Raw genomic sequence first — 15,227 nt, forward strand, 5'->3', positions numbered from 1 at the left:
AGCTTGCATCTACTAAGGGAGCACAGCCACTAAAGGATATCTTTTTTTATTTGCTTTGGCAAGAGTGCCCTCAGAGTGCATAATAAACTTATCAATTGTGATCAGAGTAGTCCCCTTTCGCAAAAATATAGGTAGAGGGGAAGGGGGGGGGGATTTGTTTGATGAAAATAAAAAAGAGCATTATTTTAGTTCTGGGGAGGGGGGCTGTTTAATTTTTTCCACGAAGACAAAAAAGGAGTATTCTTCAAAATCTAGAATGACAATGAGTCGTGCCATATGTACTAAATGGCTATCACTTTCATTCTGTTGTAGCATCGCGCCATAATCTCCTTCCACCCTTCTAACAAATAAGTGTTGAATCTAGAATGCATTCCTATGATATACTCCTAAGAACAATTAACAGAACTGGAAAAAATGTCTGTCTATTTCAAAGACTCTGACTAACAACTTATCTGCACATAGATATTCGATAAACCACTTAGCCCCACTTGCATTATTATCAATAGGATGAAACTTTGCATATCATCTGTAGCAGTACAGATAACAAGTTATTCATAGCTTTGTCAAAGGTCTTAGTAATTTCAAGACGAACAACATTAACAAGAAAATCCAAGTTAGTAACAAAAAGACAACCACATGAATCAACCAATATCAGTTTTGGCAGATTGTCTGGAGTAGAAACCATGTCGATTACTTGATATTACATTGCCTAATGTGAAGATTATTAGAAAAAGCTGGATTTCTAATATCCTTAAGAAAACTTGAAGCTATTGAGATGATATTTATTAGTTGGTATATTGCCAGGTACATTGTCAGTATTACTTTTATGGTAAGGTATTTTCCAGGCCAGAGGGAACTTGTCCTGTAGCAACTGATTTCTGAAAAATTACAGACAAGGGGAGTGACAGCTCAAAATATTTTTCCTTTGAATACAGAGATTAATACTGTTGTGTTTAACAGACTGTCCTGGGATAACCTTCCTTAACAGCTTATCTAGGTAAACCATCCCAATAATGAGATGAAACATAAGTACTTAAAGGTAATAACCAGGATGTTCAGGAAGCATGAACACTGAAGTAAACTAGTTACTCAGGGGGCTGACCTTTGTGAGCCAGCTGTGCCATGAAGGGTTTACTGAAAATGATCCAACTTCCAGCAATTTTTTGGATTGAACTTAGAGGTAGATGCTACATCAATTTCATGCTAGGACTTTAGGTTCCTAACTTTAGGACTTTAAAGTTCTAGAGCCCAGATACTAAGATAAGTCCAGAACTTTCCTTGATAGGCTCCTAGCTTTGTTGCATGCCATTCCATAGTTCACATCGAATATGTTAGTGCTTTCATATTTTTAGTTTCTAATACCTTTTCTTCCTGCGTATTAATTTGTCAGGGTTTCGATGCAAGTAATTGTTTTTTAGCCTGTGTATTTGCTTTACAGAGTAATGTAGAGTTGCTGTGTCAAAACAGTAATCCAGGTTCCATCAATGCCAATACACTAAAAAATACTGGGCTAAGTCTGGGATAATCACATAGGGCTAAGTCTTGCGAGAAACACCTTTAACTTGAAAACAATACACATGTCTTGTAAATGATTGATTCGGCGGAAATAGTCTAAACCATGACAAAGAGCAATATAATCACAAACACCAAATGGTAGCAGGGCAAAGACTTTTAAAACAGACTTGTTTAAGTATCCTAGAACACAAACCATCATGTCCCTTAAATTTATTAATAATAATATTTACAGATATTTTATAAACTATATCTTCAGTCTTTGAGCAGAACTAGTGCTAAGGCTCAGGAAATAGGGTATTAAGAGTCTCTTAACAACACAGATGAGAACTACTTATATGGTAAGATTAGGCAATGTTTTTAATTGATCCAAATTCTTGTAGGTAAAAATTATGCCATTTTAGTGAATGTGTATATATTGGGGAGTATACGGATATTTCCACAATTTTATTTCTTAGGGCTGCTATCAGGTAAAATGCCAGACATTGGCAAGTAAGAACATAGTTTTGACTCAAAGTAATGGTAGTTCCAATTACAGGCTACTAAAATTCAAGATATATGTATCAATAGAAATACCAACATTGATGATTTTGGAAAAACTTATAGACACACTCCCTTCTCAAACTAACTGGCTAATATTAGATCCAAAATTTACTTTTTTTTATTCATTTTTATTCTATTAAAAATTTGTACAAAAGATTTTATATCACCATTGTATAATAAAAAAAAGGGGAGACCACATCGGAAAATGTATGGACTTGAAATGATCTGGCAAAAAACAACGAAATTAAAGATATACATACATACACACATATAAGAATGAAGTAGCAATATTGTTTTATTATTGATAGTTTAGATGAGAAATGTGTATTTATCATTAGCTTAAAAATTCCCACTTTTATGTAAGCCCTGCTGCTAGGATATAGTTCTTATTTACTCACAGTAGTTCCCCTAAAAAACATAACAGTAATAAACTATCAAAACCAACAAAAAAAAACTCATTTCCAACGTAAATTAGAATAATACCACAAATTATTTTAGTAACTTTTGTAACAGATGGCATTTGAAAACTGACGAAAAACTACAACAAATAAGTGCATCAACAAAACCAAGAGAGAGGGAAGGGTTAAATCCCAGATGATGGCCTCTTTGCTATATTACACAGTATGGGTTTTTTGTGAACGAACCAATTAATAATAGACCAAGGCATTAATTATGCCCTGAGAAGATGTTTAAGGTCATATCCCTCTCTTTTGCTTACATAAGGCTTAAAAGTTTAAAAATAGGTCAACAGTACTATTTCAGCTTAAGTAAAAAAAAGTTGTATCTAAATTTTTTATTAAACCTACTCTTCCTTGACTCTTAAGCTTTAACATCATAATAAATGGCTTGAATAGAATGCTTGGACCATATTAGGAATTTTTCATTGAAATTTTGGATATATTAAAAAAAAAAAACCTTAAATCAGGACTTAGTAAAGATATTAAGGACAAAAGGATTTCCTTGTGTCTCAATTGTGCAATAGATATATTTTTGAAAGTGTCAATTTGATATTACAGTGTGTCCATATTCATCAATATAGTCCCCTTTGAGGGGGGACATTTTAAAATATCTTCCTGGACATATCTCATGATTTAGAGGTAAAATTCTAGTAATGGGTTTTTGTTATATTCAAAAGTAGTTAAGTGGGAAGAAAAAATATTTCAGACATCCATCCAGTAATTGAAACTATATGTTACGGAGATATTGTCAAGGTTATATCTCTACTCTTTCTCTATTTGTAATTAGGAAATTACATAACATTGGACAAAAAACACTTTATTCCCTTGCTCTTGGTTTGTTTTGAGTCTACTTTTTATTTGATTTGAGGTTTTGAAAACTTGATTTCAATAACTTGAGGGGAATGTCAAGCTAAATAAGGGTATTTATTTTTTATTTAAGAAATATTTTCCAAATTTTGAAAATTTTCTAATGACGATTGAGCAAAGGTATTAGGCTCAACACACTTTCCTTGGGCCTCATCAGGATGATTATGGAACAAGATAACTTCCTGGACCAAGTCTTACAATATAAAAAAAAAAACAACACAATTTCCTTAATCAAGCCTCTTTCCAAATATGCTAGCAGTAACAATGACACTTTTGTCCCAGCACTCACCCCATATGTATGGATACAGCCTTTGACTATGGACAAAATTTTGATGATCTCGTTTTATTCAGATATGCATTACCTGGCATTATGAGCTAACTTCTGATTAAAACTAGTATCAAATATAATACAAACCAACAGAATCAAGTAAATTTGAAATGTAAAACAGATATATGATGGAAACAAAAGATATCAACCATTTAGAACAATGGTACTTTTAAACATAATAATTATTACTGCTGCAATTGTGCCATATCAATTAGTGGTGGAATATACCTATGTTTGCTGAGATTGAGGGTTTGTAATAATAAGTTTCTTTTCAATAATCAGTTCAAAGTACCAAATGAAGCCAATCCTATAATAAAACAAGAGCTAAGAGCTCATATTGCATGAGCTCTAGCAAAATTCCAACAATCAATAGATTGATTTAAAAGGGAAATCAGAGGCTTAATGCCGGTCGGGATTTAAAACAAGAGCTCTGAGACACGAGGTCCTTCTAAATATCAAAATTCATTAAGATCCAATCACCCATTTGTAAGTTAAAATACCACATTTTTTCTAATTTCTCCTCTACCCTCAGCATCGCAGATGGTCGTATCCGGATAAAAGACTTTATCAACTCAATTTGTGCAGGTCCCTGACACGCCTACCAATTTTCATCGCCCTACCCCGTCCAGAAGCACCGAACTCGCCAAAGCACTGGACCCCCATAACTCTCCAAGAGAGAACAGATCCAGTCCGGTTACATCATTCACGTATCTATGATATTTGCTGATTCTACCCGCCAAATTTCATCTTGATCTTTCCACTCTTAAGTGTTTTCCGAATGTTCCGGTTTCCCCCTCCAACCCCAATTTCACCAGATCTGGTTGGGACTTAGAATTAGAGCTCTGAGACAGGAGTTCCTTCAAAATATCATATTTAATTAAGATCCAGTCACCCGCCCAGAAGTTAAAAATACCTAAATTTTTCTTAATTAACACCCAACCCCAGCCCCTAACTCCCCCAAAGAGAGCAGATTCAGTCCGCTAATGTCAATCACATATCTAGGAGTTGTGCTTATTCTTCAAAGTTTCATCCCAATCTCTCCATTCTAAGCGTTTTCCAAGATTTCCTGTTTCCCCCTCCAACTCCCCAATATCACCAGATACGGTCGCGTTTAAAAATAAGAGTTCTGAGACATGAAGTCGTTCTAAATATCAAATTTCAGTAAGATCAACCATTCGTAAGTTAAAAATGCCTCATTTTTTCAATTTTTCCTCTCCCTCCAGCCTCCCAGATGGTCGAATCGGGAAAACAACTGTTATCAAAGCGATTTTTGCAGATCCCTAACATGCCTACCAATTTTCATTGTCCTAGCACGTCCAGCAGCACCAAACTCACCAAAGCACCAGAAATCTCCCCTCCCAAATTCCCAAAAGAGAGCAGATCCGGTCCAATTACGTCAACCACGTATCTAGAACTTGTACTTATTCTTCCCATTAAGTTTCATCCCAATCTCTCCACTCTACGGGTTTTCCAGAATTTCTGGTTTACAAGATTTCTGTTTCCCCCCTTGATACCCCTATGTCCCCGGATCCGATTCGAGTTGAAAATGGAGCATCTGAGACTTAAGATCTTTCTATATATCAAGTTTCATTAAGATTCGATCACCCATTCATAAGATAAAGATAACTCAATTTTCACGTTTTCCTGGACTTCCGGTTTCCCCCTCCAACTCCCGCCAGTGTCACCGAATCTGGTCGAGATTTAAAATAAGAGCTCTAAAGCTTAAGATCCTTCAAAACATCAAATTTCACTAAGATCTGATCACTTGTTTGTAAGTTAAAAATACTTCATTTTTTCTATTTTTTCCGAATTCACCCCCCTTCCCAACTCCCCCAAATAGAGCGGATCCTTTCCGATTATGTCAATCACGTATCTAGGACTTCTGCTTATTTTTCCACCCAATTTCATCCCAATCTTTCCACTCTAAGCATTTTCCAAGATTTCCGGTCTCCCCCCCCCAAGCTCCCCCCAATAACACTGAATCCGGTTGGGATTTAAAATAAGAGATCTGAGTTACGAGGTCCTTCTAGATATCAAATTTCATCAAGATTTGATCACTCCTTTGTATGTTATAAATACCAAATTTTTTCCAAGTTTTCGGAATTAACCCTCCCCTCCAGCTCCTCCAAAGAGAGCGGATCCATTCCGGTTATGTCAATCACGTATCAAGGATTTGTGCTTATTTTTCCCACCAAGTTTCATCCTGATCCCTCCACTCTAAGCGTTTTCCAAGATTTCAGGTTTCCCCCTCCAACTCCCCCCAATGTCACCAGATCCGGTTGGGATTTAAAATAAGAGCTCTGAGACACAATATCCTTCTAAACATTAAATTTCATTAAAGTCTGATCACCTATTTGTAATTTAAAATACCTCATTTTGTCTAATTTTTCCAAATTAACCATCCCCCCCACTCCCTCCAGATGGTCGAATCAGGGAACTGACTATTTCTAAATTTATCTTGTCTGGTTCCTGATACGCCCGCCAAATTTCATTGTCCTAGCTTATCTGGAAGTGGCCAAACTAGCAGTAGACTTTTGATTACAGCCTATGACTACACGTGGCCCTATTTTGGAGGGGGGGGACAATTGTGATGGTAACAATTATCATATTGTATATTGCAATTAATATGGAATTAGTGGGTTTATTCTTTTTGTACATATGATTTCTCTCTTACTTTGTAAATTTACTAAAAATCAGCCATTCTGCATGTAGCATAGGGCTATGACTTGGCATTAAGGAGGAGGGGAAGGACTGTGACTCAATTGTCATGGTGGTAACTAATATGTTTGAAAAGTTTTGAACTGTGGATTAATGCTAGCACTTAAGGGGCACACAGTAGTACTATATACACAGTACAGTACACAGTGACACAGTAACTCAATTTACACTTTAAAGTGAAATTAAGGTTTATATTGGATTTATTCTTTTCTGTGTCACATGATTGCAAATGATGTTCACTTTGTTAGGGTCCAGTAGCACACCATAAGAGAGGTCTTCTGGAGAGATCCAATTTGAGCCCAGTCAGTAACAGTGACAAAGTAGATATGTCTGTGAAGATCATTCTCCAGTGGTTTAAAGCTGATATTCCACAACAGCAACTTTGGATAGGGTATGCATGATGGTTAAATATAGCAAGCTATATGAGCATCCTAGGACAATGCTCATTAGTGGAATTACCATCAGCAGATGGTTGTAGAGGATGGATAATCCCAACAATATGGCCATGACTTGTTCTTCTATCACTTGTCTGTCAAGTCTAGGCATGAAGGATGCAACTGTGGGTGAAGTCACCATTTCTGCTTGGAGGAAACATTGCTGTATTCATGTAGTGACAGGATACTTTAGCAGCTTTTGTGAGTGGCCACTTGTATGGTGCTGACTTTAATGTTTGGTAAAGAGGGACTTATTTAGTTGTGCATTACATTTTAAGGTCAGCGTCATGTTCCCATGGCAGCATTTAAAGAAGAGTGTTGGCAGCTACAAGCATTGCAGTATCTTGTTGTATAGAAGATCTTATAGGCTGTGGTACACCTCTGAACTCCTTCAATTGACTAGTGTCTTTCTTAGAAAAGGGGAGGTAAGATATGTTCCAAAATTCAAAACAAGTCTAGCTACAACTTACTAGAGTCTTAGAATGACTGTATGGGAACAGCTAGCTATAGTCCATTTGAGGAGACTTAAGTTTGAATTTACTTGTTGGCAAGGGGTGTTGAATTTCAGTTAGCTTAAGCACTCCCAGATCTCTTTCTTTAGGACATGTATTTAATAACAAGTAATAAAAAAGAGTAGCACCATTTCCTTTCCTAATCTATACTCTTTCCAAAGAGACAGAGATATGAGATATACATTTATTAAGAAAAGAAAACAAACACTATTCGCCATTTGCCTGCCAAGAAAGGCAATAAGCTTGCCAAATGTAATATTTGATATTCAGGCAATACACAAGACCCTCCCCCTTCCCTAATGGTCCCAGATATAGTCCAAAATAATATATGGTAAAGGTTAAGAGTAGCAACTCTCCAGAAGGAGACATGATAGGACAAAAAGAAAGACAATTTTAGATTTTTAGTTTTATGGTTTTGTTTGTTTTTTGGTGATTCATCCTTAGCCCCCCTCCTTCTATATAGTCTTCAGCTACCTATAAAAGGAGCATAAAATTGCACCACTTTATTCCTTATTTAGTACTTCTTTCCAATATAATAGCTATTACCCTTCCAATGCAATACCCCCCTAATGGAAACATATATAGCCCTACTAATATGTCTGTTCCCTGTTCTTATTATCAATTAATCTGTTGTAAAACCAGCTACAATTATTGGACTAAGATATATCCAAATGACTTGGTGATTTGAATATTGGATAAAAAAATACTATATACACTAAATATGGATCAAGACAGACTATCATCTCATCTGAGGCAGAGAGAGACTTGGGGTCATAGTTGATAAAGAATTAAAATTCAATCAACATACAGACAGCTGTAGCCACAGCACTCCAAATCCTTGGCATTATAAAAAGAACAATCACTAGTTGGTCACCTATGGTGATGACTAAATTATATACAGCATTGATCAGGCCTAATTTGGAGTTTGGCATGTGTGCTGCAAGCCCCCTCAACAAAGGTGACCAGTGGAAGTTAGAATCAGTTCACAGACAGGCTACAAAAGCAATTGATGAATACAAATACTTGAACCACTTATCCCATCTGAAGAACCTGAAACTCCCCACTCTTGTCTACAGACATAAAAGGGGTGATATTATTATGACATATAAGCTCCTGAATTCTAACTCTCCATTAAATAAGCTATTTTGACTTGAACAATCTGCCAGAACTAGGGGGCATAGTTGAAAACTGTATCAGAAGAGAGGTGCCACCAGACTACACAATAACTTCTTCACTAATAGAATAGCAAGTCTCTGGAATTTGTTCGCAGAAGAAACAGTCACTACCCTCAGTGATGCTGCCTTTAAAAGAGCTATTGATGGAGAAAGGTCATCAGAGCTGTGGTGAACTGAGTGGGATGCCATTAAGACACCCAACCATCATCATCACTAACTAGCAATTCTAAAGGATTTAATCCTTAGTTTGCTGGACAATGTGATTTAAACTAATTTGAGATAATTAAATGAATTAAAAATTTCAAAATACTGGAAGTAAGCATGATAATCTGATTAATGTAAATATGATGCATATCATAAAGATGAGAAATTCATAGTTTTTTATATAATCTGAGGGTATATGAGATCATTGAGTGGGAGGGGGGTGTCAAAAATGTAGATAACACTAGATTGCTCCAAGCTGCAATTGAAGGTAAACCATAGAAATAGGCATATCTCTCTTTTAGTTCTACCATGTTTCCTTCTTGAGTGCTGTTATTCATAACCATTATCAGATACATTTCTTTGTGTAATGCAGCATATTTTTTTGTTAATGGTAAATTATAGTACTGACCTGTCAAAAGCATTATCTGATCACAAAAGAATTGAGGTCAGTTGGATAAATATTATATTGAAAAAGGTAGATAACAATGAAAAGAAATATGGAAATCTGACTCATAGATATGAGTTATATATTGTGGTAAGTTTTCTGATTAATTCACTAAAAGATAGTTGAGAAATTGACATACCTTTAGGAAACATAAGTTTATCTTGAATCCAAATATACCACTCATTTGCATCAAAGGTGAACTTTACCAGCACCCCAGTAATATTAAATGTAAAATCAAATGATATTTTATTATTGAAAATGACTTAAAATTTAGATAAAAATGGGGAAAGGAACAAGAGATAATTATTGATACTTGCAGCATATTAAGAATTTCATCATTCTTTTGTTAGTTTTTTTTATATATATAGCCTAAACTACAGCTATATCTGTAACCATTAGGGCAGATGGGCAAGTTTTGAACTGTCATAAATGTGACTTTAGCAATAACATTGATCATAATATTAGAAATAGAAAATTTTCTTTTCACTTTAGTATGTCTTCTTCTTGAGAGTCTACTCTACATATTTCCCTTAATGTGTCAAATTCCAATTTAGCTACTTTTTGTTGTCTTTGAAAAGGTTTAGGTTAGGAAAATGAAACTTTCAGTAATGAATCCAGGGCCAAAAACATACTCTGGGAATGTATTATCAAGCTTCTATGTTAACCTCCTTCTGAAGTTTTAGAAATTTCTTTACTTGAAATGTCTATAAGCCTACTGTAATTCATATTTTGGAGTGAATTAGTTGCAAGAAATGTGATGCTCCATAGTTAATGATGGTAATAGATCTAGTCACTGTGTAAAAGTTAAGCAACAAACCATCAGGACTAGAGAGTGCTGGAGAGATTCAATTTAAGCCCACTTGGTCACATGCTAGGTATTTTCCAAGAACTATTCATGGTAAAATTCTAGTTAATTGACTTCTTACTATCTCAGAAAGGGTTTGAGTTAGGGAAATGAAACTTTCAGGGATGAATCTGCAGACTAAAGTATGTTCAGGGAAGGTATTTTGAAGCAACTTCCTCCACTCCTTCTCCCTCTAGAGGGCCCTGACCTTTGATGACCTTTAAAAATATGTATGTCAAAAAAGTGAAAGCTTGCATAATAGATCTTCTGCTTAATTGAAGTACAACAAAATTCTTTTCTAGTTCATAACTTTGCTCAATTCCATTTTATAAGGTTTTAAAGATATGCAAATACATTTCCTAAATTTTGGAAAAAAAACATTGATATGGCTCAAAATTCTACTCAAATAACAGGAATTGCATTTTCAGAACTAAAGGCAGAGAAAAAGCAACTAGCAACTGAAAATTAAGGTAGAATGTTGTTTTGTCAAAATTTCAATAGGTATAGACCTGTCATGTAGGCAAATTTCAGGGCCCTCTAGAGGGAGAAGGAGTGGAGGTGGGTACTTTAAAATACCTTCCTGGAACATACTCTGGCCTGTGGACCCATCCCTGAAAGATTCATTTTCCTAACATAAACCCTTTCTGAGATAGCAAGAAGTCAATTACCTAGAATTTTACCCTATTCACTAGCAATATTAGGCTACCTATTGAAATTTTGACAAAACAATATTTTACCTTAATTTTAAGTTATCACTTTCTTTTTCTGGGTTTTTAGTTTTGAAAATGCAATTCCTATTATTTGAGTAGAATTTCAAGCCATATCAATGGGTTATTTCTAAATTTAGCAAATGTATTTGTAGATATTTGAAACCTCATAAATTGGGATTGAGCAAAGTTGTGAAGATTAAAACAGTTAAGTAGTTTAAGTAGTGTTAAGTAGATTAATAGGCTACTTCAAAATCCTTTCCCAGGACATATGCCTACTTTAGTCTGTAAACCCATCCCTGAAAATTTTAATTTCCCTAACCTAACCCCTTTCCAAGATAAGCTAGTAAAAGGTTGCTAAAATAGAATTTGGTAAAATTCTATTTTAGTGACTTTTGGCTATCTCAGAAAGGGGTTAGGTTAGGAAAATGAAACTTCAGGGATGGGTCTAAGGCTAAAGTATGTCCAGGGAAGGTATTTTGAAGTACCTACCTCTACTCCCTCTCCCTCTAGAGAGTCCCAACCTTTAAAAATATGTATGTTATAAAAGTGAAACCTTGCAAAATAGATATTCTGCTTGAATGAAGTACAACAAAATTGTTTTCAGCTTTGCAACTTTGCTCAATCCCAATTTATAAGGTTTTAAAGATATACAAATACATTTCCTAAATTTTGAAAAAAAAAACATTGATATGGCTCAGAATTCTAGCCTACTCAAATAACAGGAATTGCATTTTCAGAACTAAAGGCAGAGAAAAAGCAACTGGTAACTGAAAATTAAGGTAAATATTGTTTTGTCAAAATTTCAATAGGAGTGGAGGTGGGTACTTCAAAATACCTTGCCAGGATATAGGCTACTTTAGCCTGTAGCCTAGACCTACCCCCAATAGTTTCATTTCCCCAACCTAACCCCTTTCCAAGATAGCCAAAAGTCACTAAAGTAGAATTTAACCTAGAACTTTACCTTAATATGCATTGAGTGGTGTGTTCACCACTCAGGCTTGCTATAAATAACTATAAAAAAACTATTAAATGAAATAAAAAAACTCACAATTCAGTGTGACATGGCAATCTGCCATAGCTCACAACTTTCAAATGTAATAAAAGCCAATAAACTCGGTTTTTAGCTCTATTTTGTGAATAAAACCTAGGTTCACATAATGGTTTTCACCTCAGATTATTACGGCTGAGCCACATATGCACTTTCAACCAATATATAACTTATCTAATATTAAAAATAGTTACCTTAGAACCACGGATCATCCTTTTATAATCCAATTCATTTAGTAAATATTCTGAAAAAATCACAAATCCTCACTCCCCTTTTCCTGCTAAACTTGGCAAAAATCAAGATGGCTTCTAGAGGCTACGTTTCGTGCTAAAAGATTGTAGCCATAGATTAAAATCAACCAGATCAAGGACTAAGCCGTCACTGGCGATTAACCGAGAAGTCATTTTAAAAAATTGGAGGTGTTTCATTTAAGGTTTACTTTCTCAATATGAAGATAGGGAAAGTTTTATCAGTAGATATATGACTGTCCATATTGTTTACTAACCAACAAAGCGAACATACCACTCAATGGTCTTTTTTTATGCTCTTTACGAATCGAATAATTGATTTTATCGCAAATTCAAATTTAAACATTTTTTGACCATTTAACCCAATCTAAACTTGCCTAAACTAACATTATTATAAATAATTTTGGCACTGATAAAATATAGTATTATTTTGTCAAAAACGACCGAGAAAACGGCGCTGAGAAAACGTAGTATTAATTTATCGGAAAAAGACCAATAACTCATACGATAATTGAATTTGTCATTTTTAAGAGCTCAAAAAGTGCTTAAATATAAATTTAGAAGCGAGTATCTTATTCGGATAAAAAAAGGCATTGGGTGGTATTTTCACTTTATTGGTAAGTCAATAATGTGGACAGTCATATATTTATCGTTTTATCTCCCAGAGGAACTGATTTCAATTAGGAAAAGTGAACAGTTTTGTATAAAATCACATATGGGTTACTAGTTTACAGATTTGATTCACAGATAACAAGTTTTCAAGATATCCTTGAACATGAAAGGTCGACCATGAATGTTCAACCACACTTTAATTGGGTTTGCAATCCAACAATTTTTGAGTTGGGAATTTCAATGTCATTTAGGAATTGTCATTTTTTATTCTTTTTTTATTCAATTCTTAGGAAGAACATCTGTAATAAATAAATCTTGATTTTATCGACGTCCCTTTCTGCAAATAGACTGAACTTACCAGCAGGCTAAATATCCTGAAGTCGGCAAACTGTGTAATAAATGAAAGTAAGTGATTTCCCGGATTACTTACCCCAATTCGTCCCAACAATTTACTGAGGTGAAAAAATAAGCGAGAAAAATAGGTTTTAATTTCAACAAAGCAAAAAAAACAACAACACTTACGTTTTTTTTAATCAGAATATTTTGGCCCCATGTCTAGGAGACTTTCTCCGGACAAAAAAAGAAAAATAAATTTCAAGTAAGAGAGAAAAACACTTGTTTTTTGAAAATAACAGAAAAAAAAAAACAAAAAAACACGGCCAAACACACGGAAAGAAAAAAACAATAAATAAGTAAGAAAAATTCATATTATAAACAAATTTCCAGCACTGATGTCACTACATACGAATAGAACAAAAGCAAATGTCTATAGTGAAAAAAATGGGTTATTTTCTTCTTAGCATTCAGTGGATAAATGGGAATTTACTAAAAGTGAAGACTATAGTTAATAGAACGAACAAAAATGTCAAAAATCCCAAGTCCATCACCCTAACTAAATTTTCCAGGTTTAATAAGCAAAGTCATGGATTATTAATCAAATGGATTTGTTTTTGCTAGTTTAGCTGCAGTCCGTTGACTTTTTCCAGCTTTGACCTCATTCTTACTTTTATTTTATTTTTCCTGGTCGTCCTGGCCGAGTGGATTGGTTCGCTAGATTCGGGACCCTTTCTTATTATTTAAGAATTAACGACGCTTCTTGACTGCTAAGGTCCTTGCGTCGGCCCTGCAGTGCATTCCTGCAGCGTGATTCGATCTCTGGGTCCCGTATTACCAAGCTAAGGTCAAATCCACTGCGCCACCACAGGACAATTCGGGACCTTTTGTCTGAGAGGGCGAGGGTTCGAATCCTAGCGTACCCGATTATTTAGTTTGGGACCGGGGGCAGTGGTGTGACTCTGTAAAATCAGCCAGAGTCGACCTAGCCCTAAACTGGTACCTGGAGAAATCTTGGGAAGGTAAACAGGAGGGGTGTGCGAAATCACAGTGTGGTTGGCCCCTAGCCCCCCATTGCACTTCCTGGCTGAAGGGCCAAGAAACAGATATCAGCAACGCCGGTAGGGACTGTAAAATCTAATGCCGTATTCTTCACCTTTTTACCTTATCACTTGTTCCAGGAAAATTGAAAAATTTAGCATCACCAGAATATATGAGTAGTGAACTAATTTTTATTAAGGGTATTCTAATAGGTAATGGATATCCCAAAAATATGGTTTCTGAAATAATTGAAAAAGGGAAAAAAAGTTATTGGAGCCTGTGATATTAGAAGAAGGTAGGTCAAATCAACAAACAAATTCCATAACTTTGTCTTATGAACCCAGTATTGTCACAGAAATTGAGATGAGAATTAAACAAACATAACATAAAAACAGCATTTAACTCAGAATAACGGTAAGCTTTTTGCTCAATAATGGAAAAGACAAGGTTCCAAGAAACATACAAAGGGGAGTATACGAAATTCCATGCTCTTGTGGTGATTTTTATGCAGGAAGAAGAGAGCAGAATTTAAAAAATAGGTTAAAGCAACACAAAAATACCATAGATCGCTCACTAAAACATAATCGAAAACCGGAAACGTTTGAATCAGCTGTAGCAGAAAACGTATTTGACTTTTCTAATCACACTATTTTATTTAATGAAACAGAAATTGCAGACACGTCCAAAGGACTTTTGCAAAATTTCAGCGAAATTATAAAAATGAGAAAAAATTATCTATGGGGGTATTAGTATTAATGAGGATGAAGATGATTTCAGGATAAACTCAATTTATAATTTAGAAGCAATTAGAAGAGAAGATAATAGTTTAATTAAGGAGCAGGTAAAATCATCAACCAGTTTTGATTTATATAATTGTGCTAGGGCAAGTGATAACCTTGGGAAAAAAAAAGTCAGAATGAGGTCAAAGCTGTAAAAAGCCAATGGACTGCAGCTAAACTAGCAAACAAACAAAAAATCCATTTAATCTATAATTCATAAGTTTCCTTATTAACCTGGGATATATAGTTATGGGTGATGGACCTGGGGACTTGTGAAATTTCTTATTTGTTCAATTAATTATAGTTTTCACTTTTAATAGATTCTTATTTATCCACTAAATGATGAAAGGAGAGTGACCACTTGCTTTTACTGCAGACATCCGCTTGGGTTTTATTCTTATGTAGTAACATCTGTG

General features: G+C 34.9%; 1 protein-coding gene across 7 annotated transcripts in view; it reads right to left on the reverse strand.

Moving 5' to 3' along the window:
• The window catches only part of LOC136029343 (MAP/microtubule affinity-regulating kinase 3-like), a 166,942-nt gene extending 154,807 nt beyond the window's left edge, over window positions 1–12,135 (reverse strand). For 3 of the 7 annotated variants that reach the window (XM_065707639.1, XM_065707635.1, XM_065707641.1), the window contains exon 1: window positions 11,993–12,112. Coding sequence is in view for 1 of the 7 variants with exons in the window: in XM_065707637.1 (XP_065563709.1) it covers window positions 11,993–12,010 (18 nt within the window). In the remaining 6 variants the exon portion in view is untranslated. Of the gene's footprint in view, window positions 1–11,992 lie in introns of all 7 variants that reach the window. The other 4 variants (XM_065707638.1, XM_065707642.1, XM_065707636.1 and 1 more) reach the window with 3 other exon arrangements.
• Window positions 12,136–15,227: the final 3,092 nt, after the last annotated feature.

This window comes from Artemia franciscana, chromosome 7, assembly GCF_032884065.1.
Source record: "Artemia franciscana chromosome 7, ASM3288406v1, whole genome shotgun sequence".
In the NCBI taxonomy this organism is placed as follows: Eukaryota; Metazoa; Arthropoda; class Branchiopoda; order Anostraca; family Artemiidae; genus Artemia; species Artemia franciscana.